Here is a 27,126-nt window from a genome sequence, read left to right as displayed (position 1 = left end):
AAAAGTTCCTTTCCATTTACAGTTATTACAAAATATTGGCTATATTAAGACCTATTCTTTTTTATAGTTCCTGCATTTTATTGTCGACACTCTGTCAGTTTAAAAAAAAAGGAGTGGGGAAGGGGGAGGGATCCTGGATCGGATCTTGGAATGGCAAAAGGACATTCGTGAAAAAATGGATAAAATCCAAATAAAGTCTGGAACTGAGTTGATAGTAATTGTCAATATTAATGTCTTAGTTTTGACAAATGTACACTGCTTATATAAGATGTTGACTTTGGAGAAGGCTGGAACAAGGCCATACGGGAACTCTCTCTACTATCTTTATAGCTTTTCCATAAATCTAAAATTGTTCTAAAATAAGAACACCTTTTTTAAAAAAAATTTATTTATTTATTTTTGGCTGTGTTGGGTCTTTGTTTCTGTGCGAGGGCTTTCTCTAGTTGTGGCAAGCGGGAGTCACTCTTCATCGCGGTGTGCAGGTCTCTCACTATCGCGGCCTCTCTTGTTGCGGAGCACACGCTCCAGACGAACAGGCTCAGTATTTGTGGCTCACGGGCCTAGTTGCTCCGCGGCATGTGGGATCTTCCCAGACCAGTGCTCGAACCCATGTCCCCTGCATTGGCAGGCAGATTCTCAACCACTGCGCCACCAGGGAAGCCCTCATCTTTAACCTTACCCCCAAAAGTACCTTTTTATCAGCAGTAATCATTTAAATAGTAAACATTTCCCATTAATTCTATTTGTGGGATTTACACTAAAGAAATAAGGAGAGATACACACAAAGATATATGTAAAAGGAAAGTTACCTCAGCTATTTGAAAGTGCAAAGAAATGGAAACAACCTATATGTCCAGTAATGAGGGATTAATTAAATAAACTACAGCAGAGCCATGCAACGGAATCTTATGAAATCACTAAGCATGCTGTTTTTGAAGAATGTTTAAGGTTATGGGCAAAAATAGCTTTATAAAACTGCTTAGGGACTTCCCCGGTGGCACAGTGTTTAAGAATCCGTCTGCCAATGTGGGGGACATGGGTGCGATTCCTGGTCCGGGAAGATCCCACGTGTCGCGGAGCAACTAAGCCCATGTGCCACAACTACTGAGCCTGCGCTCTAGAGCCCACGTGTCACAACTACTGAAGCCTGCGCGCCTAGAGCCTGTGCTCCACAACAAGAGAAGCCACCGAAGTGAGAAGACTGTGCACTGCAACGAAGAATAGCCCCCACTCTCCACAACTAGAGAAAGCCCTCGCACAGCAATGAAGACCCAACGCAGCCAAAAATAAATAAATAAATAAATAAATAAATTTATTTTAAAAAACTGTGTATATGGTTTTATCCCCATTTGTTTCATACACACAAGCACATGTGCACACACACACACGCACCACATAAAGCAAAATCATGTAAATGTTAATAATGGTAATGTTTGCAATTATTTATTATATATTATTTCTTTACTGTATTTTCCAAACTTTTGCTGATAACAAAGCTGATTTCTATAATCAGTCTTGAAATCAACCCACACTTCTGTAATATTTAAGCCTACATTGTCCAATAAAAATATAATGCAAGCCACACATGACTTTATATTTTTTATTAGCCACCTTAAAAAAGGTAAAAAGAAACAAGTGATATCAATTTCAATGATATACTTTATTTAACGCAGTATATCCAAACGTTATCATTTCAACATGTAATCAATATAAAATTATTATTTAAATATTTTACTTTTTTTTATGATACTGAGTCTTTGAAATCCACTGTGTGTTTTATACTCACAGCACATCTCAATTTGGAATAGCCACATTTCAAGTGCTCAATAACCACATCTAGCTGGTGGTTCTCCACTTTGGACAGCATAGTTTGTAAGCTACCAATATTACTTACATTAACAACCACCAATTACTAATAAAATAGAATAATTAATAGCTATTAATTATTTGTTGCTTACTATGTACCCAACACTATGAAGGGTGTTTTACATTCATTATCTCATGAGGTAGAGGAAGAATTGAGGCAGAGAGGTGAGGTGATACAATCAAGATGACTCAGCTTGCAAAGAAGTCAACTGGGAGTTACAGATTTGCCCCATGCCTTTAATTGCTAAGCTTTAACCCATTATTCTGTTGTGTGTTTCTATTCATAAAATGATCAGATTATAGAGTTATGATTGACATAATGGAATAACACAGCAGAAAACATATTGTTCTCAGGTGCATGTGGAACATTTACCAAGAAAGAGCATTTCAATAAATTTGAAAGGATTCACATAATGCAAATGAAATTATATTAGGAAAAAAATAACAGAACACTATCTGGGAACCTCTCAAATATTTGGAAATGAATATCACACTGCTAAATAGCTCATAGATCAAAGAAGAAATCAAAAGGGAAATGCTAAAAGTATTTTGAACTCAATGTAAATGATAAGATAACATATCAAAGTTCATGGGATGTACGTAAAGCAGTACTCAGAGGGAAATTCATAACACTAAAAAATGACTGCATTAAAAAAGGTGAAAGGTCTTAAATCTTAGGATCAGAAAGCTCTATCAAGATCATCTAATCCAACTATGAGTTTTGAAGCCCTTTATGGCACCCTCTCAAGTGGTTGTGTATCTCTGTTTACAGTCCCCCTGTCCCATATCAGGGAGCCCCTCCTTATATAAACACCATATGCCATCTTTGACTGCTCTGGTCTCAGCTTTACTTTGCAAACAGAGCAAGTGTTTGTTACCTTTGAGCTAGATGCTGAATACACAACCTTCTTTGCTTCATCCACATGAAGGCTCGAGATCTGAGGTTCAGTGGGATCTTTTTTTTTTTTTTTTTTTTTGGAAGTACTTTTTTTTTTTTTAATTTATTTATTTATCCATTTATGGCTGTGTTGGGTCTTCGCTTCCGTGCGAGGGCCCTCCCCAGCCGTGGCAAGTGGGGGCCACCCCACATCGCGGTGCGCGGGCCCCTCACCACCGCGGCCTCTCCCGCTGCGGAGCACAGGCTACAGACGCGCAGGCTCAGCAATTGTGGGTCACGGGCCTAGTTGCTCCGCGGCACGCGGGATCCTCCCAGACCAGGGCCCGAACCCATGCCCCCCGCATTAGCAGGCAGACTCCCAACCACTGCGCCACCGGGGAAGCCCCCGGGGAAGCCCCCGGTGGGATCTTTTGAGACTCCATCCCAAATGGTGAATTTCTCCTGGCCAGAGAGTAAGTTCCACAAGCACAGGGCGTGATCCTTCGAGGTAGGGATGTCAAGCGATCCTTTGACAAACACCTTCACACACCTCACCTCTCCAGCAGCAGGCCAGGGTGGAGGATAGTATATTAGCTGGGAACATTTTGACCTTCCATTTGGTGACATTTATTAAAAGTTAAAATGTTCAATATCTTGGTTTTGATAGTATACTATAGTTATGTAAGACATTGCTAGCCTAGAAAGGTAGATAAAACGTACACGGGAATTCTCTGTACTATTTCAGCAACTTTCTCTGAGTCTATAGTTATTTTTAGAATAAGAAGCTAAGAAAAAGAGGGAAAAAATGAACAATGTACATACAATTTGACTCAGAAATCCCACTTCTAGGAATGTGTCTTACAGAAATAATAGCATAAGTGTGTGAAGACGGAGAAGGACTTTAATTGCAACACTGTCTGTGTAAAAAGAAAACTGAAAAAACCTGTCTATGCAAAGGGAGTTGGTTAAGTAATATGGTACATCCATGTAAAGAATATTAGGCAGGGCTTAAAAATAATAAAATGTATGTACATACATATACCTAATAATAATTATTACAACAGCCAATACTTACTGAGTGCTTTCTGTGTGCCAAACATAGTTGTAAGTGGTTAACATGCATTAAACTCTTTTAATCTCATAACAACTCGTGAGGTACTATTATTATCCCATTGTATAGATGGGGAAACTGAGCCACAGTCGAGTACAGTAACTTATCCAAAGCCACATGGTTAATAAATAATGGAGCTAGGATCTCAGCTTGGAGCCCAGGCTCTCAATCACCACAAAGCATTGTTACAACCTATTGCAACAAAAGCAAGTTGCAGCCCAGTATATAAAACAGCATGATGTAATTTTTGACAAAAGCTCAAAGGACAGAGCTATGTCTGCATAAACCTAGAGAAAAATTGCTAATGGCATATAACAGACTGTCTGCACTGATCACTTCCCAGGGGACACTGAAGGGTGAGGCGAGAGTAAAGGGAGGGAATTTTACTTTAGAATTCATATGTCAGCAGTATTAGGGGTGATTTTTATTTCTTGCAATTGTGGTATTTTTCAACCAAAATTTCTATAAATAGTAATGCTTTATAATATATCCCCATACATAGGATACTATATCACTGCTAAAGTGAATTAGAGATATATACATGATATGGAAAGAGGCAAAATATGTGATGTTAACTAAAAAAAAATGACCATGGTTATATATAGTCATATAAGCTTATGCAACCTGGTTATTGGAGATATAAATATATATATATATGCAGTTGTAAAGAGATGATCAGTAACACACTATTTCCATCACATGGATATAATAGCCAAGAAGAGAGATAAGAGTAGAGTGTGGTAAAATATTTAGAAAGTGATGAGCTTTGAGTATTTATTGCCTTGTTTTAATATAATCTATTTAATTGTATGTTTCTATAATTTAATGTTTAAGAATGGCTGTGTTTGGACATAGAGAACAGACTTGTGGTTGCCAAGGGGGAGAGGGAAGTGGGGGAGGGATGGACTGGGAATTTGGGGTTAGTAGATGCAAACTATTACATACAGAATGGATAAACAAGGTCTTACTGTATAGCACAGGGAACTATATTCAATATCCTGGAATAAACCATGATGGAAAAGAATATAAAAAAGAATGTATATATGTGTATAACTGAGTTACTTTGCTGTACAGCAGAAATTAACACAACAGTGTAAATATACTATACTTCAATTAAAAAAAAATTTACAAAAAAAGAATGGTTGTGTTTGACAATCACCTCACCAAATTCTTGAAAATTTCAGTCAGCTCTCACAAGCCAGTACCAACCACCTCCAGCATGCTGTCACAGGATCGGAAACTTTCACTTCCCCTGTTATGTAGGTCTATAATGTTTTCAGTTTTTTCAGTAAATTGATCATTGAGCTTTTCTGATTACAAATAATAAGAGTTTGAGGACTTTAAAAAATGAACCAAGGTCACCATTGGTAAATGGGCTCAGGTCTTGAAGAGATGGCTCTCACACACAGATACAGAGATTGAATAGACCTCTAGGAAAATAGCTATCCTGATGATGATAAAATAGAGGGAATCTTATTTGACAGATACTCTGTCAGTATCCACCCCACTCCAACCCCTCAGACAAAAAGAGTAAAATGAAAACATCTAGTGCTGGGAGCTTTGGGGTTGGAGAGTGTTTTAATCTGTTACAATCTGTTTGGAAAGCAATAAGATAACACTTCTCAAAACCCATAAGAATGTTCATACCTTTCAATTCAAGAATACCACTCACTAGAAATATTCAGCAGAATGGAAAAATATTGGCAAGAGTAAAAACAGATTCACCCCAGTGTTATCCAAATAGCAGATAACCTGAAATAGCCTAAATAGCCAAAAAAATTTTTTAAATAGTCTAATAAATTCTGGAAGACGATCTATCGAGAGAAATGAAATATTTTTGGTGCAGTTAAGCATTATAAAGCTAAAGATTCAATGAATCACAGCAGCATTATTCATGACAGCCCCAAACTGGGAACAATGTAAATGTCCTTCAAGCGATGAATGGATTAAAACCTCTGTTCCTCCCATGCAATGGAATACGGCTCAGCGATGCAAAGGAACAAACTATCCACACATGTAACAATACAGATGGACTCAAACATGTTATGTGGAGTGAAAGAAGTCCCATGCAAAAGACCACATAGTATACAACTTCATTTATATGAAATGTCCAGAAAATACAAATCTGTAGACTCAGAAGGCACATCAGTGGTTACCATGGGGCTGGGGGTGGGAGCAGGGATGGACTGCAAAGGGGGCAGGAGGGATCTCCTTGGGGTGATGGAAAGTTCTACAGCAGGATTATGGTGATGGTGGCACAATTTGGTAAATTTACTACAAAATCATTGATTATATGTTTAACACAGGTGTATTGTATGGTATGTAAATTATACCTCAATAAAGTTGTTTTTAAAAAGATTCCATGAGAACAAAAGCATGTTTATGGCAAAATGTTGAGAAAAAAATAATAAAACTGGGCTTCCCTGGTGGCGCAGTGGTTAAGAATCCACCTGCCAATGCAGGGGACACAGGTTCAAGCCCTGGTCCAGGAAGATCCCACATGCCATGCGGAACAACTAAGCCCATGTGCCGCAACTACTGAGCCTGTGTGCTACAACTACTGAAGCCCACGTGCCTAGAGCCCGTGCTCTGCAACAAGAGAAGCCACCGCAATGAGAAGCCCGCAACGAAGAGTAGCCCCCGCTCACCGCCACTAGAGAAAGCCCACATGCAGCAACAAAGGCCCATTGCAGCCAAAAATAAGTAAATAAAATAAATAAATTTATTTAAAAAATAAAAAACATAATAAAACCGTGTACATACTTAGATTGCAATAATATAATATTTTAACATCTTTATTGAGATATAATTTACAAGCATAAAATTCACCCATTCATGTACAACAGTATAATTCACTGTTCTGGGAAATGTACGTTCCCAGAGTTGTGCAACCATCACCACAGGCTAGGTTTAGAGTATTTTCATAACCTCAAAACCTGTCACTCCCTCCCTTTTCTCTCCTTATCATTTAAACCACCTTAAATTGTATAATCAGTGATACTAGTACATTCACGATGTTGTGCAAACGTCACCTCTATCAGATTCCAGAACACTTTTGTCACCCAAAAAGGAAACCCCATCCCCATTAGCAGTCTCTCTCCATCCCCCTTCCGGAACCAGCCCCTGGCAACCACTAATCTGCTTTCTGTCTCTCCAGATTTACCTGTTGCAGACATTTCATATAAATGAATCACATACAATATAGTCTTTTGTGACTGGCTTCTTTCATTTGATACGATATCCTAAGCTCCAGCCTTACAGCTTCCTTGCTACTCTATCAATGTTCCAACCTCTTTTTCTCAGGGCCTTTGCACTGGTTGTCTCCCACACCTGGGATGCTCTACCCTCCTGCCCTTTGCACACTTATTCATAGCCTTTGTATCTTGGCTGAGTGTCCCTGCTCAGAGAAATCCTTTCCCTAACTGCCCTAAGTCAGTCACTTTGGTTATTGTAGCTCATGACACCCTGTTTTCCTCATTACACTTATTGCAATTTGTAACTACATTTTTGTCCGGCTTGCCTTCTCAAATACATGGATCTGACTCAGGGCCGGGATCAGGGTGAGGCAAGTAAGGCACTTATCTCGGGTGCAAAGTTTAAGGAGGTACCGAATTGCTGAGTTTTCCTTTTGCCTCTCTCTCCAGTATGGACTGGCACAGCACTATTACTCATCCTGTCTTTAAGACAGGTTGATATTTATTCATCGTGGATTGTTTAGCATTAATTTTTTGATTTTTAAAAACATTTTTAAAAATTACATTTGCAGGACTTTCCACAGTGGTTAAGAATCCGTCCTGCAATGCAGGCGACGCTGGTTTGATCCCTGGTCAGGGAACTAAGATCCCACATGCCGCGGGGCAACTAAAGCTCGCGCGCCGCAACTAATGAGCCCACATGCTCTGGAGCCTGTGCGCTACAACTAGAGAAAAGCCCATGCACTGCTAGGAAGAGCCCGTGCACCGAAACAAAAGGTCCTGTGTGCTGCAACTAAGACTCAATGCAGCCAATAAATAAATAAATAAATAAATAAATAAATAATTGCATTCGGGACTTCCCCAGTGGTCCAGTGGTTAAGACTCCATGCCTCCACTGCAGGGGGCATGGGTTTGATCCCTGGTTGGGGAACTAAGATCCCGCATGCTGTGTGGCATGGCCAAAACAAAATAAATAAATAAAAAATAAACACATTGCATTGAAATATTATCATGATGACCAAGTTTTTTTTAACTTTGGGATGCTCCTAAATTTTACACCCAAGGGGTGGGCCTCACTCCCCTTACCAGAGTTTCGGCCCTGATCTCTCTTCAGCCTCAGATCAGGGCCTGGTACACAGTAAGCACTCAATAATTGTTGGAATGAATCAACCATAGCTGTGATGGTTTTGTAGAAATGAAAACGTGACTTAGGCTCTGAGAGACTGTGGTAGACAAATTGCATAAATGACCACAATCCTTTACCCTCCAAGATCTATACCTTGTGCGGTATGACTTTGCTCTTCCCATCAAGAGATGAAGCCAATTTCCCTACCCATTGATTCTGGATTGTTCTTGGGACTTCCTTTGGCCAATAGAATGTGAAGGGGTGCCAGTTCCAAGGCCAGTTCCAGGCCTTCAGAGATCTTGTACACTTCTGCTTGCCCTCTTGAGACCCTGCCTCTGCCCAGGCTCACCTGCTGGAGGATGAGAGATCATGTGGAGCAGAGTTGAGTTGTCTCAGCTAAGAACGTCCTGAACCAACCAGCTCCCAGACGCCCCATAACTGACTCATATGCATGAGCAAGCCTGGCTGAGACCAGAAGAGCTGCCTGGCTGAGCCCAGCCTGAATTGCCCAGTCACAGAGGTGAGCTAAATAAACAGCTATTGTTTGAAGCTACTCTGTTTGGGGTGGGTTTTGTTTTTTCTTTTTCATATTCTTTTCCATTATGGTTTATTACAAGATATTGAATATACTTCCCCGTGCTATACAATAGGACCTTGTTGTTTATCCATCCCATATATAATAGTTTGCATCTGCTGGTCCCAAACTCCCCATCCAACCCTCCCCTGCCCCCCTTCCCCTTGGCAACCACAAGTCTGTTCTCTATGTCTGTGAGTCTGTTTCTGTTTTGTAGATAAGTTCATTTGTGTCATATTTTATATTCCACATATAAATGATATCATATGGTATTTGTCTTTCTCTTTCTGCCTTACTTCACTTAGTATGATCATCTCTAGGGCCATCCATGTAGGTGCAAATGGCATTATGTCATTCTTTTTTATGGCTGAGTAATATTCCATTGTATATATATATATATATATATATATATATATATATATATATATATATATATATATATACACACCACATCTTCTTTGTCCATTCATCTGTCAATGAACATGTAGGTTGTTTCCAAGTCTTGGCTATTTTCAATACTGCTGCTATGAACATAGGGGTGCATGTATCTTTTCAAATTATAGTTTTGTCCAGATATATGCCCAGGAGTAGGACTGCTGGATCATATGGCAACTTTATTTTTAGTTTTTTGAGGAACCTCCATACTATTCTCCACAGTGGCTGCACCAATTTATATTCCTGTTTGGGGTGTTTTGTTACGTGGCTATAGCTAGCTGATGTAGGAACAAAGGCCAGGGTTTTAATACAGAGAAATGAATTGGTAGTGAAGGGGCCCCAGGGGACTGACTGATTACTGTGGGACTCTAGGAGGAAGCTGATCATAAACCCCATTTCCTGAGCCTCACCTGTGTGTCCAGGTAGGATGTGGATCACCTGCTGTTCTTCCATATCCCACACAGCTACCATGCCCTCCTGGGTGCCAACCACCAGCAGCTTCTCTTCCAGGCTCCATGCCATGGCAGTGATGCCTGCAGCCACACAGAAACAAGAGCTCATGTGTCTGAGTGCTCAGCCATGAGGTACTCTAATGGGCCCCCCACTTCACAGATAAGGAAACTGGGGCACAGACAGAGTCAGTTCTTTGTCCAGAGTCACACACCTAAAAGTGGCAGAGCCAGGATTTCAAAGCCAGCGCTGTCAGATGCCAGATGCAGACTCTGGGCTGAAATGTTTATGTTGATCTGAGGTAGGAAAATGGACTAAACCACTCCTCAGTCATAAGTGTCTCTAGTTCAGCGGCTCCTACCCAGCGGCGATTCTGCCCCCCAGGGCACACTGGGAAATGTCTGGAGACATTTTTGGTTGTTACAACTGGGGACCAGGATGCTATTGGCATCTGATGGGTGGAGGCAGGGACGCTGTTCAACATCCTGCAGTGCACACGATGGCCCCACCCCAGAGAAGGATCCAGCCGCAAATGTCAGTGATGCATGGTTGAGTGCACAGTTGGAGAAGACTCAGGAATGGAATTATATTGGCTGAGGATGAGAACCCTGCTTTCGACTTCTCTTTGAGGTCGATCTGTGTGGGAAAAGAAGGGCTGGTGCCCCAAAGAAAAAAATATTTGCCAATAGTTTGAGCAAACACAGCCCAAGGCTCTCTGCTGGGTGGATCCTGATTGGATCATCGCTGAAGACAGAGAGGGACCAAGTTACACTGGAGAAAACATCAGCCCGAATATCAGGAGACCAGCCTTTCTGAATGCCCTGATTAAGTCCTTTTCCTGATCTGTGCCTCAGTTTCCTCATTTGTAAGGTGATGGGGGAGGTGCTGAAATCAGAGCCAGTCCAGGTCTGAGAATCCAGAATTGTGTTTCTACCTCATCGGGACAGGGCATGAAGAGATGAGATTTTTTTTTTCTTTCTTTTGTTCCCTTTTTTTTGGGGGGGGTGTGGGGGATCACTCACTCACTGTGTGACCTTGGAAATGTGAACTCAAACTTCTCATTTTAAAAATGAAGAAACTGAAGCCCAGAGTGCGTAGGAGCTTTCTCAACTTCAACATGACTAGAGCTCGTACAACTGGAGCAGTGGGTCTGAAACACAAAACATTTCCCTACTGAGATGAGAAAAACAAAAAATTCACTCTGAGCTGTAACTTCCTTTGCCTACGCTGCGGCAGACATCACTAATCAATCACCGCACTCTCTGTGATTTGTCTGCCCCAATAGCCATTCTATCATGCTTCCTTTAGTAATAAAACCCACAGTCCACAGGTTTTAGGTGAGTACATGGTTACACAAAGACCATTTTCTCCAAGCTCCCTTACGGTCGAAGATGGCCAAGTTCTCACCAGCGAGACAGGAGCAGAAGTGGTAAGTTCTGCTTCAAGGCCATGCCTTTGAAGGGAAGGGGCCTGCCATCTACTTCTCCTTCCCTCTTCCCACTGGCTGGAATGTCATTGTGATGGTAAGAGCTGGAGCAGCTATTCTGGGCCATTAAATGGAAACCTCACATTGAAAATGGCAGAGTAACAAATTTGAAAGAGTTTGGGTCCCTGACACCCTGGAGATACCATATTATCTTTTCTTATGCCTGGACTATTGTGTGTGAGAGAAATTTAAGCCACTGCTACTTTGGCCTTTGTTACAGCATCATAACTTGTATTGTAACCAATATACCATTAAACCAGATTCAGCTTCAGAATCCTTCTCAACACAGCATTCTAGTAGCTGTCCCTAAATCAATTCTTCCATGCATTGTCCTTAGCATCTCTTAGAATTTCTGATTTGGAAGCTCTGTGCCTTGGGAGTGTAGCTTTCCCTACAAGGCTATGTGGCACAAAAATGGCGTGAGTCACAATAACTGGCATTTGAACCAAAGCTAACTGTATTCAGTGGTTAATGTGAGAGATTATGGGTGGGCAGATAAAGGGATGGATGAATGGAGGTGAACTGGTGGATAAGTGGACAGATAGATGGCTGGTTAGATGAGTGGGTGGGTGAATGCGTGGGTGTTAGGTGGGTAAATGGATGACTTATTTGATAGATGGGTGGGTGAGTTGCCTGAGTGCGTGAATGGGTGAAGGGGTAAGCGAGTGGATAGAAGATGGCAAATTAGGGGAAATGGAAGGTAAGTGGTGTGGATAGAAGGGTGGAAGGAAGGGTGACTATTGGAAATATGGACAACTGATGGGTGAATGGATGAATGGATGGATGGATCGGAAGGAAGGAAGGAATAAAGGAGGGAGGAAGGATGGAAGGACATACAGATGGATAGGTGGAAGGAAGGGTGGAAGGATGAATGGATGGAGGGATGGGTGGAGGGATGAACAGACAGATGGATAGCTGGATGGAAGGAAGGAAGGAAAGAAGGATGGATGAAAAATGGATGGAGAGAACTAAATCCTCTTGTCCCTCTGACATTCTGGTGTCCCAGGGAGAACCTACAAGTTCCACCAGCCTCTCAGGGGCCAATCAGACACCAGTTCCTAGTTTCCAGACTTACTAGCGTGAGGCTGTAAATCGCAAAAGCTATCTATAAGACGGGCACCGAACTCTTAGAGATGAGACCCCAGAGGCAGTCGGCATGCCCTCGCTCTGGGCTCATTAGCAGTATTTACACTAGTAATCTGCAGTCCCTGGGGGGCAGAGGGAGCCGAGTCAGCATGAGACAGCAGGGCCAGGTCCTGATGGCACCCTTGGGGCTTCCCAGCTGGCAGAGGGGAGACCCAGAGAGCAGCCCCAAACACCTGCAGTCCGCTGCCCCAAGGCAGGTAGGGGCCTGGCTGGATTTTGGCCACGCTTGGGAGATGCACCTTTGTGACAGCCGGTGAGGGTTGCCCGGAGGGGTCCTCCCGGGGGCTGGAGGAATCCTCCGAGGGGCACCAGCACAGGGTGTGGGCACATCCGGAACCAGCTCCGTGCCTGTTGGCATAGCTGTCCCACCAGCGCCGGATGTGAGGTGGCGAAGAAATAGAGTCTGGCCAGGAGTTCTGTATACAGGATGCTTCTCTCTGCAACAGAGGAGATGCTGGTTAAGGGGAGGGGCCCTGCTTCCCTGGGTGGAGCCCCCCTCCTGCCTCCTTTTCTGTGCTACACACACACTTGCCCCTACTTCAAGTGCACCAGGTGGTTTCCCCCTCTCCTACCCTAGACCTTGGGTTTCCAGATAGCTGGGAGGATGCCTGTCTTGTTCATTGCTATGTTCTGAGTGCCAGGCACCCAACAAGTGTCTGTTAGAGAAATAATGATCATTTCTCCAGCACTTCATAGTTACTGAGTGGGTTAGTGTCCTGTGGCTGCTATAACACGACAACCTGGGGGCTTCAAACAACAGAACTTTCTTCTCTCACAGGTCTGGAGGCCAGAAGTCCGAAATCAAGGTGTCAGCAGGGCTGTACTTCCTCCAGAGGCTCTGGGGGAGGATGTTTCCTTGCCTCTTCCAGCTTCTGGGGGCTTCAGGCGTTCCTTGGCTTGTGACCACATCACCGCAGTCTCTTTTTTAATTTTTAATTGTTTATACAATTTTAAAAGGTTACACTCCACTTACAGTTATTAAAAAATATTGACTATATTCCCCATGTTGTACAATACATCCTTGAAGCCTATCTTACACCCAATAATTTGTACCTCCCCTTCCCCCACCCCTATTTTGCCCCTCTACCATTCCCTCTCCCCACTGGTAACTACTAGTTTTTTCTCTGTATCTGTGCGTCTGCTTCTTTTTTGTTATATTCACTAGTATGTTGTATTTTTTAGATTCCACATACAAGTTATATCATACAATAGTTGTATTTCTCTAACTTATTTCATTTAGACTAATGCCCTCCAAGTCCATCCATGTTGCTGTAAATGGCAAAATTTAGTTCTTTTTTATGGCTGAGTAGTATTCCATTGTATACATATACCACATCTTCTTTATCCATTCATCTGTTGATGGGCTTTTAGGTTGCTTCCATATGTTGGCAATTGTAAATAATGCTGCTAGGAATATTGGGGCACATGTATCTTTTTGAATTAGTGTTTTTGTTTTGTTTTTTACCCAGGAATGGAATTACTGGGTCATATGGTAGTTCTAGTTTTTAGTTTTTTTGAGAAACTCCCATGCTGTTTTCCACAGTGGCTGCACCAACTGATATTCCCACCAGCGGTATAGAAGCACATCATCCCAGTTTCTGCCTCTGTTTTCACATGGCCTTCTCTGTGTGTCTCTACATTTTTCTTTTTTCTGTTTCAAATCTCCCTCTGCTTTCTTCTTATTAGGACGCTTGTGATTGCATTTTGGGCCCACCTAGATAATCCAGGATAAACTCTCCATCCCAAGAAACTTAATCACATTTTTTTTTTTTTTTTGCCATATAAACTAATAGTCATAGGTTCCAGGGATTAAGAAGTGACTATATCTTGGCAGGGGGTGGGGAGGTGGGGGGCAGATTTTTCTGCCTACCATACAGAGGTATCATTATTATTATCCCAAGTGCCCAAGTGTATAACAGGGAAAATTCAGGTATGAAGAAGTTAAGCAACTTACGCAAGGTCACACAGCCAGTAAGAGGCAGGGATCTGACCCCCAAAGTTTGATTCCGATGCCAAGTGAAGACCAGGGACATTGAAGGTAGACAGTTCACTTTGTCCCTGTTGTTGGAGCATCCTAACTGTGGAGCCTGGGGCAATGGGAGAAATAGGGAATACCAACGGGCTTTCAGGAGCTGGCTATACAGTACTGGAATGTGGTGAGAGAGCATGGTTGCTCAGCTGCGCCATCTGGTGGGGACATTCATTCCTACACCTCCTCCTTGTTCTGGGCAGCCACCGGTTGTCAATCAAGAAACACTGCAAAGAACATACTGTGATTTGGGCTTTTAAATCTTCCCTTAAACTGGGCATGTAAGCCCAAGGCTGTTTTCCTGGGAAATCACTCCCTTCGATGTTTAAAACTGCTGGCGAGCGTGAATGTAGGAGAAAGGTGTAACTGATCATGGGCACCAGTATCTCCCACTTGGGTGGGATCCTAGACACACTTTAGTTCTATCCCACATTTTGCTGATGAGGGAAGCAGAGGCTCGGGACAGAAATGGCTTCTCCAAGGCCGTTCACGTCAAAACATTGGTGCTGTCACATGACCATAACGGGATCCTCGGATGGCGCCACGGGGACAGGCTCTGCATGAATTCACTAGCAAAACTTTCCCAGCAGCCCTAGGTGGGAGGGTCGACCAACATCCCCATTTTGCAGATGGGAAAACTGAAGGCTGCAAGGCGGGAGTGAGGATGGGGGAGGGATGGGGGTAGTTAGGGGCTTTCAAGGTCACACTGCCAGTAAGTGGCAGAGCCCAGATTTGAATCAGTATGGTGGGACTCAAAATCCGTACTCTTGGACTGGTCCATGTAGTAGGGGTGGACATTTGGCAGGGAGCAGAGGCAGACAGATGATGCAAAAGAAAGTCAGCAGAAATAATAACTAAGAGTTAAGATAGATGGAAACAACATGCAATGATGAAATATGCAGGGGTGTGGTGGCCAGGGTGTCCAGCGTCAGTGGTGGCCAGACAGGCTTCTTGGACAAGCAACAGTTGTCAGGTCTGAGCAAGCCACGGAACGGATATAGGAATTAAGCACCTTTATAAAACCCCTTGTAAAAACCCTCAAATCAAAACCAGCTGGGATGGGAATTCCCTGGCAGTCCAGTGGTTAGGACTCCAAGCTTCACTGCTGGGGCCCGGGTATCCCTGGTCGGGGAACTAAGATACCACAAGCCACGTGGTGTGGCGAAAAAAAAAAGAACCAGCTTGGAAATATATGATAAAAAACCATCCTGGTCACTTCACACTCATTAGGATGGCTATATATTTTTTTAATCAGAAAATAACACGTGTTGGAGAAGATGCAGAGAAACTAGAACTTTTATGCACTGTTGGTGGGAATGTGAAATGGTCCAGCCACTGTGGAAAATGGCCTGCAGTTCCTCAAAAATTAACCACAGAATTATCAGATGATTTAGCAATTCTACACCTGGGTATATATACAGAAGAATTGAAAGCAAGGTCTCGAAAAGATATTTGTACACCCATATTCACAGCAGCACCATTCACAATTGCCAAAAGGTAAAGACAAACCAAGTGTCCATTGATGGATGAATGGTTGAGCAAAATGTGGTGCTTCCACACAATGGAATGTTATTCAACCTTAAAAGGGAAAGATATTCTAACACATGCTACAACATGGATGAACCTTGAGGATATTATGTTAAGAGAAATAAGCCAGACACAAAAAGGACAAATACTGCATGATTCCACTTATATGAGGCGCCTGGAGTGCTCAAATTCATAGAGACAGAAGTAGAAGGGTGGGTGCCAGGGGCTGGGGGAGGGGGGAGGGGGAGTGAGTGTTTAATGGGGACAGAGTTTCAGTTTGAAAAGATGATCAAGTTCTGGAGATGGATGGTGGTGCTGGTTGCACAACAGTGTGAATGTACTTAATGTCGCTGAACCGTACAATTAAAATGGTTAATTTTATGTTATGTGTATTTTGCCACAATTTTAAAAAATGCAAACAAACGAAACACCATCCTGGACAGAGTATCAACTGAGGATTCAGAGATTCTTAAAGTTCTAGGGCAGAGTGTGGGCCAAATCCAGCTGAACGATTTGTCCTGAGAGCTAAGAATGGTTTTTGTAAAATACATTAATGTTTTTGGATCGATGTTTGTAATTAGTGGGATGACAGGAAATACCACCTTTGAACCCCAACTGAGCAAAATGTTATCCCCCTGAACAAGAGTTCCCCTCATCTTTCTCATGAGTGCAACTGACTTACAAAAAAGTTGTGCTCAGGACTTCCTTGGTGGCGCAGTGGTTAAGACTCTGTGCTCCCAATGAAGGAGGCCCAGGTTTGATCCCTGGTCAGGGAACTAGATCCCGCATGCATGCCACAACTAAGGAGCCTGTGTGTTGCAACTAAGACCCAGTGCAACCAAATAAATATTTTTTAAAAGTCATGCTCAGTTATTATCATTCTATTTTGAATTTCATCAATAAAAAAATCTGTGGGAACATGTTTTATCTCTCGTTATATTAAGTGTCAACATAATTTCCTCGATTTTGCCTGAAATATCTCCTATGTGGCCCTTTCTAGAATAAGATGCTGGGGGAATTCCCTGGCATTCCAGTGGTTAGGACTCCATGCCCTTACTGCCGAGGGCCCAGGTTTGATCCCTGATAGGGCAGCTAAGATCCCACAAGCCGTGCGGCATGGCCAAAAAATAAATAAAAACAAATAAAAATTTTACAAAATAGAATAAGATGTTGGGCCATCCTGGTGAAGGGATCACCTCTGCCTTGGTAGTTTTCACTCCTAAGCTCTCCCAGGTTCAGTTCAAAGTTCTAGAAGCTGGAGCTGGGAGAAACCCCTCAGCTGTAGACAGGAAAGGTGTATGAGCTAATGCAAATCCATCTGGCGGCTCGGTGAGGAGAGTGGGTTTCTAGAAGTCAGTGCAAAGTGGACCACCCCTCCCCCCGACCCAGCCCGGTCAGCCCGACTCACCCATGCCTCGGAGCTCCACTGCCTGGCGGCACAGCTGGAGGGCTTCCCGGACCAGGCTGACCTCAGGACAGTCCACGTGAGGGGTGCACAGGTCAAAGTCATCCAACAGACCCTCAATGCCCCCGGAGATGCCCCGGCAGGAAACCCAGTTCATGCTGCCTCTGGGGAGAAGAGGCGGTGCTGTGGGGAGCATGCGTCTCCTTCCAGCTCATCCTGGGAGGTGGGTTCTCACCTCCCCATTTCTCCCAAGGGCTCTCACTCTCAGCCATGGTGACATTTGGGGCTGGGTCATACTCTGTGGTGGGAATGTCATGTAGGGTGTATAGAGCAGTGTTGCTGGTCTCCATCCACTAGATGCCAGTAACTCCTCTGCAGTCACAATAATCAAAAATATAAACATTCACAAGTGTCCCTTGGGAAGCAGAATCACCCCTGGTTGAGAATCATAGGAATGAATAAATGGATGGATGAATGAATGGATGGATGGATGGAGAGATAGATAGACAGATAGATGATGAATGGATAGATAGGCAGACATAAATGGTAGATAAATAGAGATAGAGATAAAAGATTGATAGAGAGATGGATGGATAGATATAAAGATGATAGATATAGATGGTAGATAGAGAGATAGAAATTATAGGTAGGTAAGTAGATAGATAGTTATGATACATTTAGATGGATGGATATAAGGATGATGGATACAGATGGTAGAGAGACAGATATGACAGATGAGATTTTATATTTATATATATAGAGAGAGAGAGGAAGAGATGATAGATATGATAGATTATAGATAGATGTGGCTAGGTAGGTGATTGACAGATAGATAGATAGATGATAGATAGATAGATAGATAGAGGATAGATAGATAAACAGACAACTATATATGGTAGATAAATAGAGATAGAGATGGTAGATGATAGATTGACAGATAGATAGTCAGGGTCTCTCTCATTCTAAGGCAGTTTCTTGCCCTCTGTACTATCAACTAGCCCTAGATGCCAGCAGCATGCCTCCCTCATTCGTGACAACCAAAATATCTCCAGACATCACTTAGTGTCCCCTCGGGGGGGCAGGGGATGGTGGCGCAGAACCGCCCCTGATGAGAACCAGTGCCTTAAAAGGAGCCAAGGATTTTGAACTTCCCCCTTCCCCCTTCCCCCTTGTCAGGCTCTGGAAGGCGGGAGCACCGCAGAGGGTTGGGGACCTGCTCAGCCCCCTCCAAGATGGGTCTGGTCCTTACCCAGCACCTCCTGCTTCAGCTCCTCGATGCGGCCTGAGTGGACCAGGTGGTAGGGTAACTCCTTCAGCTTCCGCAGGTTTGCAACCGTGTCTGAGAACCACAGGGGCTGAGGGGCCACCTGCAGAGGAGGAGGGGGCTGGCAGCCAGGCCACTATGACACAAGCTCATTCATTCACTCCACAAACATGGGCCAGGCAAGGCACCAGGTGATGCTGGAGGGTGTGGAGATGGGGACACAATTCCAGACAGAGATGGCCCACACCATTCTCCACCCACAGGCTGTGCTGGGAGAGGAGGGGCTTGGGGCTCAGGATCCAAGGGGCATTGAAACTGGGTCTCACGGGATAAATAGAAGTCTGTCTGGTGAAGTGTGTCGGAACCATTGGCATTTCATAGCGAGGGACTGCCATGTGCAAAGGCCGGGCGGTGGGAGAGAGCAGGACAAGAGTTTGGGAAGGGCTGAATTATAAGACAGAGTGGGGGATCATGGTGGGGACTGAGGCTAGGGAGGTTGTAGAGAGTAGATCACAAAGGTACTGAAGAGGTTGGACTGGAGACAGAGGGCACTGGGGAGCCATGGGAGGTGTTAGAGGAGAAGCATGATCAGGTTGGATGGTCAGAAGCATCTGACCATGGAGGACGGACTGGAGCAGGAGATCCTGAGGCTAGGAGACCAGGAAGGGCGTCAAACCACATCCCAAAGAGAGATGTGGCTGAGCCTGCAGGGGTTCTTGGTCCACGGGAGAGGATCTGTGAGGTACCGGAGAGGAGAAAGGGAAGCATCGAGAAAGAATCAGGCCTGGCCCAGCCTCTGGCCTCCCCTGTCCAGGAGGGGAGACAAAGAAAAAAGAAAAATCAAACTATAACCACTACTTAAAAGTGTATCTCCTAGTTGAAATCACTGTGCTACAGTTACGCAAGATGTTAACAACAGGGGAATGTAAAAGAAGTGTCCACGGGAACTCTCTGTATACTCATGACAACTTGTCTGGAAATCTAAAATGATTTTGAAACTAAAAGTTTCTTTTGAAAAGTCTTGAGTTCTACCTCAGAGTAAAGAGAGCATGGAGTAAAGAACAAGTGATCAAGGGACTTCGTTGGCAGTCCAGTGGTTAGGACTCTGAGCTTCCACTGCAGGGGACATGGGTTTGATCCCTGGTCTGGGAACTAAGGTCCCACAAGCCTTGAGGCACATCCAAAAAAAAAAACAAACAAACAAACAAACAAAACAAGTAATCAAGAAGGAAGGAAATCACGGAAGATTTCCTGAAGGAAGAGGCATTTGAGCTGAGCCTTGAGGGTGTTTGAGAGGCAAAAAAAAAAAAAAAAAAAAGAGGTAGTGACTTGCAAGCTAAGGACCCCAAGTCTTAGAGCTCCCTGGAACAAAAGAAAGACTGGAAAGAAATGTGTGAATAGTGAGTGACCCGGGGGAGGGAGTATAGGAGCAGATCTTCCCAAAAGGGGGAATTGTAGGCAGTTTTATTTTACTGTTTGATCCTCTCTGTGTTCTCCAACAATTACACACTACTGTCCTAAGTGGAAAACAAAGTAAGTGTTATTTTTAAAATGAGCAATGCTTTGGGGGTACCAATAACTGGAAATTGGATTGTTCCAGGGAATTCACAAAGGAAAACGTCAAATCCCACCCCACCCCACCCCCGCATACACACACACACACACACACACACACACACACACACACACACACACGCACACACACAAAACAGAGAGGAAACTGGTGTGTCTCAGGAGGAATCGAAGCGTAGGGAATTAAAATTCTGGGACGCCATGACTTTGGGGATATGCTTCTGAATGTTGTGATTGTGTTTTCTCCTCTGGAAAGTTGGGCAGGAGGGTTGCATAGTCCTCATCTGCTGCTCGCCACCCTCCAAATAATGCTCAGCGGCGGAGGTGACACCTAACCCTCCACGGGTAGAGAAGAGAAGGCGGTCAGGAGGGAGTTTTGGGTGGAAATGATGGACAGAAGGAGGCGTGTGGTCCCTGCCTTGTGGGTGCAGCAGCTAGGAGGCTCCAAGTGGGGAGCAGGGGGCCCTGGGCACCTCACCTTGCGGTCCAGGTTCAGGGGTTTCCCCACAAGTGGCAGGGTGATGAGTTTCTTGGTCCCCTGGCTCCAGCTCCCTGAGAAGAAGTCAGCCAAGACTCTGTGACTCTTGGCTTTCTCAGGCCAGGACAGGTAACGCTCTCGGACCACCTCGGCCAGCTGTCTGCAGAGAGGGGACACTGGGCGAGCTCAGAGGTGGTCACTGGCCTTCTAGGAGGCAGTTCCCCAAGGCCAGTCCACCCTAAACCACCTTCCAGATGCTTGCTGGCTTAGCTGACCACTATTTGTTACCTATTATTTGTCTCTCAATCGGCCCATCTTACTTTTATTCCTTAAAGAAATTTACTTTAAAAAGGAACATTTGATAAACAACAAGGAGCTACTGTATAGCACAGGGAATTATATCTAGTAATAACCTATAATAGAAAAGGATCTGAAAAAGAATACATATATATATATATATATACACATATATATATATAAAACTGAATCACTTTGCTGTGTACTTGAAACTAACACAAAATTGTAAATTAACTACACTTCAATTTAAAAAAAGGAACAGGGACTTCCCTGGTGGCACGGTGGTTAAGAATCTGCCTGCCAATGCAGGGGACACGGGTTCGAGCCCTGGTCCGGGAAGATCCCACATGCCGTGGAACAACTAAGCCCGTGAGCCACAACTACTGAGCCCATGAGCCACAACCACTGAAGCCCGTGAGCCTAGAGCCCATGCTGCGCAAGAAGAGAAGCCACCACAATGAGAAGCTCGCGCACTGCAATGAAGAGTAGCCCTTTCTCGCCGCAACAAGAGAAAAGCCCACGTGCAGCAACGAAGACCCAGTGCAGCCAAAAAGATAAATAAATAATAAATTAAAATTTAAAAATTAAAAAAAAAGGAATGGGAAATCCTCTGTTGGAGCAGGTTTGGGGGCAAGAGACTTTGCTAGACATAGTCATGAGGTACCACCATGTTTGTGACACCTGCCCCCTCTTAGCCCCTGGCAACCACTAATCTACTTTTTGTGGATTTGAAAATTCTGGACATTTCACATAAGTGAGATCACATGTCATACCATCTGTGCTCAACACTGACAACCCCCTGCCTGGGGGCATGCCTCAGCCTCGTCTGTCTAGGCTTCAATAGCAGGAGTCTACAATAGGGGGAAGGAGACTCCAAAGGGACGTAAGAGCAGGTGAAGATCTGTGAACAATCCTGGGCCGGTGCCATTTTCTTGTCCTCCCTAAACCTGCTCAGCTCAATATTAGGACCTGTACCTCTTTGCACCTCCTCATCCAAGTTTGCAGCTGAGTCTCCAAACTCAGCTGAAGGGAGGCAGAGCAGAAAGCCTTCCTCCATTTGTCAGATGGGGAAACTGAGGTTTGTGTATTCATGTCCCTGAATGGCCAGGGGAAGAGGAATTCAATTCCATCCCTGCTCTTGAAGATTTTGTGTCTCAAGTCTAGAGCTATGATGTCCAATGTAGTAGTCACCAGCCACACATGGGCATTTAAAGTTAAAAATTAATAGAATTTAAAATCCAGTTTCTGGATTGCACAAGGTGCCTTTCAAGTGTTCAACTGCCACTGCAGCTTGTAGTTACCACGTTGGACAATGAGATACAGAGCATTGCCCTCATCACCAACATTCTATTGGACGGTGCTGGAAGGACTGGGGAATGTGCCCACAGACAGCTGAACCACTAGGTTAAGAGCCCTCCTCCATCCCCAAAGACATCCCTTTGACAATGTGGACCCAAGACCTCATCTGCCCCCCAACATGGGACCTGCCTTGCCTGCACTGCAGACCAAACTCTGTGTGTGAGGTCACACAGCCCTGTGTTTGATCCTGGCTGAGGGATCTTGGCCTTGTTCCTTGGCAAGCATGATCTTGTTATTCCTTCCAGCAGCCATACAGAACAGACACTCTCCCAGCTACCCCTCTGTACAGAGAGGGCTCGGAAAGCCCACAATGCATGCCTAACACAGCATTTCTCAGCCTCCCACTGTTGACACTAAGGGTTGGATCGTTCTTTGTTGTGGGGGATTGTCCTGTACTTTGCAAGATGTTTAGCAGCATCTCTGGCCTCCACCCACTAGGTGTCACCAGCATGATAGATAGATAGATAGATGAGAGATAGATAGATACATAGACAGATAGATAGATGATAGCTTATAGATAGGTGTACATAGATGCATGTATGGATGGACAGATGAATATGATAGATTATAGATAGATAGATATGATAGATTATAGATAGATGAGGTAGATAAATAGATGAATGGATGGATAGATAGGTATTATGGTAGCTGGATAGAGAGCTAGCCAGACAGTATCTTTCATGCTGAGCCAGGGTTTCGCACCCTCAGCACTACTGACAATTGGGGCACCATGAGCCTCTGGTGGGGGGAGGGTCCTGTGAACTATAGGGTGTTGGGCAGCATCCCTGGTTTCCATCCACTAGATCCCAGTAGCACCCCATCCCCCAGTCATGACAACCAAAATGTCTCCATTGTTAAGTGTCCACCTGGGGGGGCACAGAATCTCCCTAGGTAAGAACCACTGGCCCAGAAGTACTCAGATCTGCTCTGAGAGCCAGGCTCTCAACCATCACTCTAGGTCACCTCTGTGTGTAAACATAACATATTTTCATGCAACAGGACATACCAAAATCACCTCCCCTAGAGTCACCCTCCAAAGACCACCTCCCCTACCAGGCACTGAAGGAGGGTGGTCCTCCACCCCAGGAGGCCCCCAGCTTTACTAACTGGACCAGACATGGGGCCAAGAAGGCCAATTGATGTGTATCTCCCCAGATTTTGCAACCAGGACTCAAGAAAGAGCCAGTATGATGGCACCAGGTCTCCAAAATGGGAGCCCATGATGCCAACAGAAGATGTGGCAGGCAAGCTACACTTACAGAGGAGAAAGGAAGAGTCTAGAACAGAAGCCAGTGTGCAGAGAGGACCCAGAGGGAGAGGGGATGAGAAACTTCCCTGATTCTGTGGCTTTCTGATTCCCATGACAACCCCACCTTCCATGTAGACTTCATCAGGTTGGCCTGATGGCCCACCCTTTTATTCTGGAACATTCCCTGGTCTGTCTCTGTGCCCTTGTAGAGTCCAGACCAGGCCTCCACGCTCTGGGCATCAATCACAAAATCTGGGGTACAACATGAAATCTGGGCTACCCCTCCCTGGAGTTGGCTATGGGGTAGCCCTGCATCCCTTGAGTTTCTCCCATGGCCATGGCATAAAGCCCTTATTTCTAATGCGATAGTGTGAGTGGATTTCTGTTCCTGGCAAATAAACAAACAAATAAAAAGCCCACTTACTGGGCTGGTCGCTGCCACCTTGATTTGTGGCAGAAGACAAAGGTCCAAAAGAGAAAACTGCCCCCCAAGCTGAGAAGAGGAAAGGTGCATTGTCCAGCATTTCTAATGATGGGCATGAGTGTCTCCTGATGGCTGTTTGCATTAAGGTAAAGCTTTGTTGCTCGGTGTGCCTGCTAATTGGCCTCCGTCCCACCCTCCCATGGGATGCTGGGTGCCTGTGGTGGGCACACACCTCTCTCCTGCTCATTATTTCTGACTCACCATCCACACCTGGCATCTCTGACCATCATGACCCTGGTTTATCGGAGTTTGTTCAGCAACTGCATTTAAACCTTCATTCCTTAAACTCTATAAACACATTGGAATTGGGTTTTCCTATTGCTTTTTGCTGATTCCCATGCTACAAAGCTTGGAATTAACTGTAGACCCATGCTTGTGGTCAATTCTTCAGAGAAGTTTGCTTCAAAAAAATTTTTCTGAGATATCCACACACATTGCTTATTAATCACAAAGGGGTATGTTGCAAATTTGCGGTAGGAAAAAAATGCCCAAGAAGGATCGAACATCATCCAAGTTTAACCTGAATGTCATCATGAGGAGACATCAGATCAACCCAGATGACAGTGTACCGACTCCCCTCCACCCCCAGGTGTGTTCCCTGGATCAGTAGCATCAAACGTCGCCAGGGAGCTTGGGAGAAACACAAGATCCCAGACCTGCTGAATCAGACTCTTTATTCAAAAACAAGACCTGAGATACATATACCCATTGAGGGTTAAGGAGTGCTGAGCTACAGAAGAGCTGGTCTGTACTCTTCAAAAGGACAAAGACAGAGAGCGGAACATTCCAGATTAAAGGAGGCCAAAGAAACTTGACAGCTAAATGCAACATGTTATCCTGGATTGGATCCTGGGATGGGGGCAAGGGGAGGGGACAGCTATAAAGGACATTTTTGAGACAATTGGTAAATTTTGAGTATAAACTGTGTATTAAATAATATTATTGCATTTATGATACATTTCCTGAGTTTTAAAATTGTCTTGTGGTGATGTGGGGTTCTGATTGCCTTTGTTCTTAGGATATATGTGATGTATTTAAGGGTGAAGAGGAATGATGCCTGTAATGAATTCTCAAATGGTTCAGGGAGAAATTTTGTTTGTGGGTGTGTGTGTGGATAGACAGAGACAGATAGATGAATGGATAGATAGATGATAGATAGATAGATAGATTGATAGAAAAATGGAAAGAAATAAAGAAAGAGAGAGAGAGGGAGGGGAGAGAGAGATGGAGGGAGAGATGTAGGAAGGAAGGAAAGGAGAGATAGGAAAGGGAGAGAGGGAAAAAGGCAAAGGGAGAGAGAGAAAGCTAATATGGCAAATTGGTGATTGTGGGGGGAAGGAGTATGGCAGTATTTCTCAACGAGGACATATCCTGCCTTCAAGGGACACTTGACAATGTCCTGAGACATTTTTCATTGTCCCAGCTGGGGGATACTACCAGCATCTAGTGGGTAGAGGCCGGGGATACTGTTCAACATCCTACAGTACACAGGATGGCCCTACACACTGCAAAGGATGATCTAGCCCCAAATGTCAATAGCACCAAGGCTGAAAAATTCTGCTCTATGGGAGTTCTTGGCACTATTTTTGCACTATGGGAGTTCTTCCTCTAGTCTATAATTTGAAAGTATCTCTAAGTAAAATGTTTGCTGAAGAAATACTCTAGACAAATGCATAGAGACAGATTAGTGGTTGCCAGGGGCTGGGGGTCGGGGAAGGGGAGTTACTGCTGACGGGGACGGGGTCTCCTTGTGGGGTGAGGAATTGTTCTGGAGATGGATAGTGGTTGCATAACACTGTGAATGTACTAAATGCTACTGAACTATACACTTTAAAAGAGTGAAAATTATGATACGAATTGGACTGGGTTGAATAGTGTTCCCCAAAATTCGTATCCACGGGGAAGCTGTGAATGTGACCTTGTTTGAAACCAGTCTTTGGGGAAGTAGTCAAGTTAAGATGAGGTCATACAGAGACAGGCTGGGACCTGGGACCTGGGACCCTTTGCTGCAGTGCTTGCACCTGGACAAATGTCTCTTCCAGCAACAAAATACAAAGAAACTATAAGGGACTAAAAAGAACTGCGTGCATGCACAGTTGGGAAAATTATGGACAAGATACAAAAAGACCAAAAACCCAGTTGCCACTTCTGAAGAGCCGGAAGCAAAAGCAGGGTACTGAGCATGCCCCCTGCACACAACCCCACCAGAGCGGTGGGCAAACAACCTAAGCCACCCCTCTGGCTCGATCCCTGGACCTGCCCCTACCTTCACCCTATATAAGGAACCAGCTCACCCCCCCTCAGGGAGCGAGCAAGCAGGGGAACCTGTTACCTGTTCTCCCTCCCCTCTGCTGCATCAGGGGCCCCAATAAAGCCTTGCCTGAATTTCTTTTCTGGCCTCTTATCAATTTCTGTTGATTAAGAAGGCCAACAACCCTGGTCAGTAACAATACTGGATGGAAGTGGGCCCTAATCCAATGAGTGATGTCTTTCCAAGAAGAGTGAAATTCAGACAGAGAGACACACAGGGAGAAGACCACAAGGTGGACGGAGGTGGAGATTGGAGTGATGCGTCTACAAGCCAAGGAATGTTGAGGGTTGCCAGTAACACCAGAAACTAAGAAAAAGGCCTAGAACGGATTCTCCTTTAGGGCCTCCGGAGGCAGTGTGGTTCAGCTGACACCTTGATTTCAGACTCTGGCCTCCAGAACCACGAGAGAATAGATTTCCATTGTTCTGAGCCCCCCAGTTTGTGATTTTGTTATGGCTGCCCTTGGAGAAGAATGCATGTGTTCTATCTCAATTCAAAAAAGTGTGAAAACAACAGAGACTCACCGGGAAGAAACAATGTAGCCCAGCACTCGGGCCACCAGGAGCTGCCCATGTGTCTGCTCCAGGCGGGCACACAGCTGGTGCATCGCTTCCTTAGCAGTGGAGGCCCATTTCCGGGGCCTCCTCGAAGGCCAGCCTCAGCCGCCCCGGGTGCCCACACTCCGGGAGGCTGGCCCAGAGCAGGTCCCTCTGCATCAGGCTGAGTGTCCTCCTCGAGGCGGCCAGCAGGAGCTGAACCATCTCTTGCCCTTGGTTTCCAGAGAGGGGTTTCACCTCCCAGTAAGCACCTGGGTCCGTGAGCACCTGCCGCATAATGTCTAAAACCCCCCGCTGTCCTGAGCAGACCGAGAGGATGAGGTGGACCC

At 44.7% G+C, this 27,126-nt stretch overlaps 1 protein-coding gene across 1 annotated transcript in view; it reads right to left on the bottom strand.

The window, feature by feature from the left end:
• NWD1 (NACHT and WD repeat domain containing 1) overlaps positions 1 to 27,126 on the bottom strand; it is a 67,595-nt gene that overhangs the window by 27,857 nt on the left and 12,612 nt on the right. The window contains 9 exon segments of the mRNA XM_082455090.1: positions 2,745 to 2,821; positions 3,172 to 3,298; positions 9,589 to 9,716; positions 12,505 to 12,702; positions 17,230 to 17,388; positions 18,476 to 18,593; positions 20,541 to 20,700; positions 26,765 to 26,877; positions 26,879 to 27,126. Coding sequence (XP_082311216.1) covers positions 2,745 to 2,821; positions 3,172 to 3,298; positions 9,589 to 9,716; positions 12,505 to 12,702; positions 17,230 to 17,388; positions 18,476 to 18,593; positions 20,541 to 20,700; positions 26,765 to 26,877; positions 26,879 to 27,126 — 1,328 coding nt within the window.

Source organism: Balaenoptera physalus, assembly GCF_965194825.1.
Source record: "Balaenoptera physalus genome assembly, chromosome: 3".
Lineage (NCBI taxonomy): Eukaryota > Metazoa > Chordata > Mammalia > Artiodactyla > Balaenopteridae > Balaenoptera > Balaenoptera physalus.
Note: the sequence above shows the minus strand (reverse complement) of the source record. Positions and strands in the feature narration are given on the sequence as shown.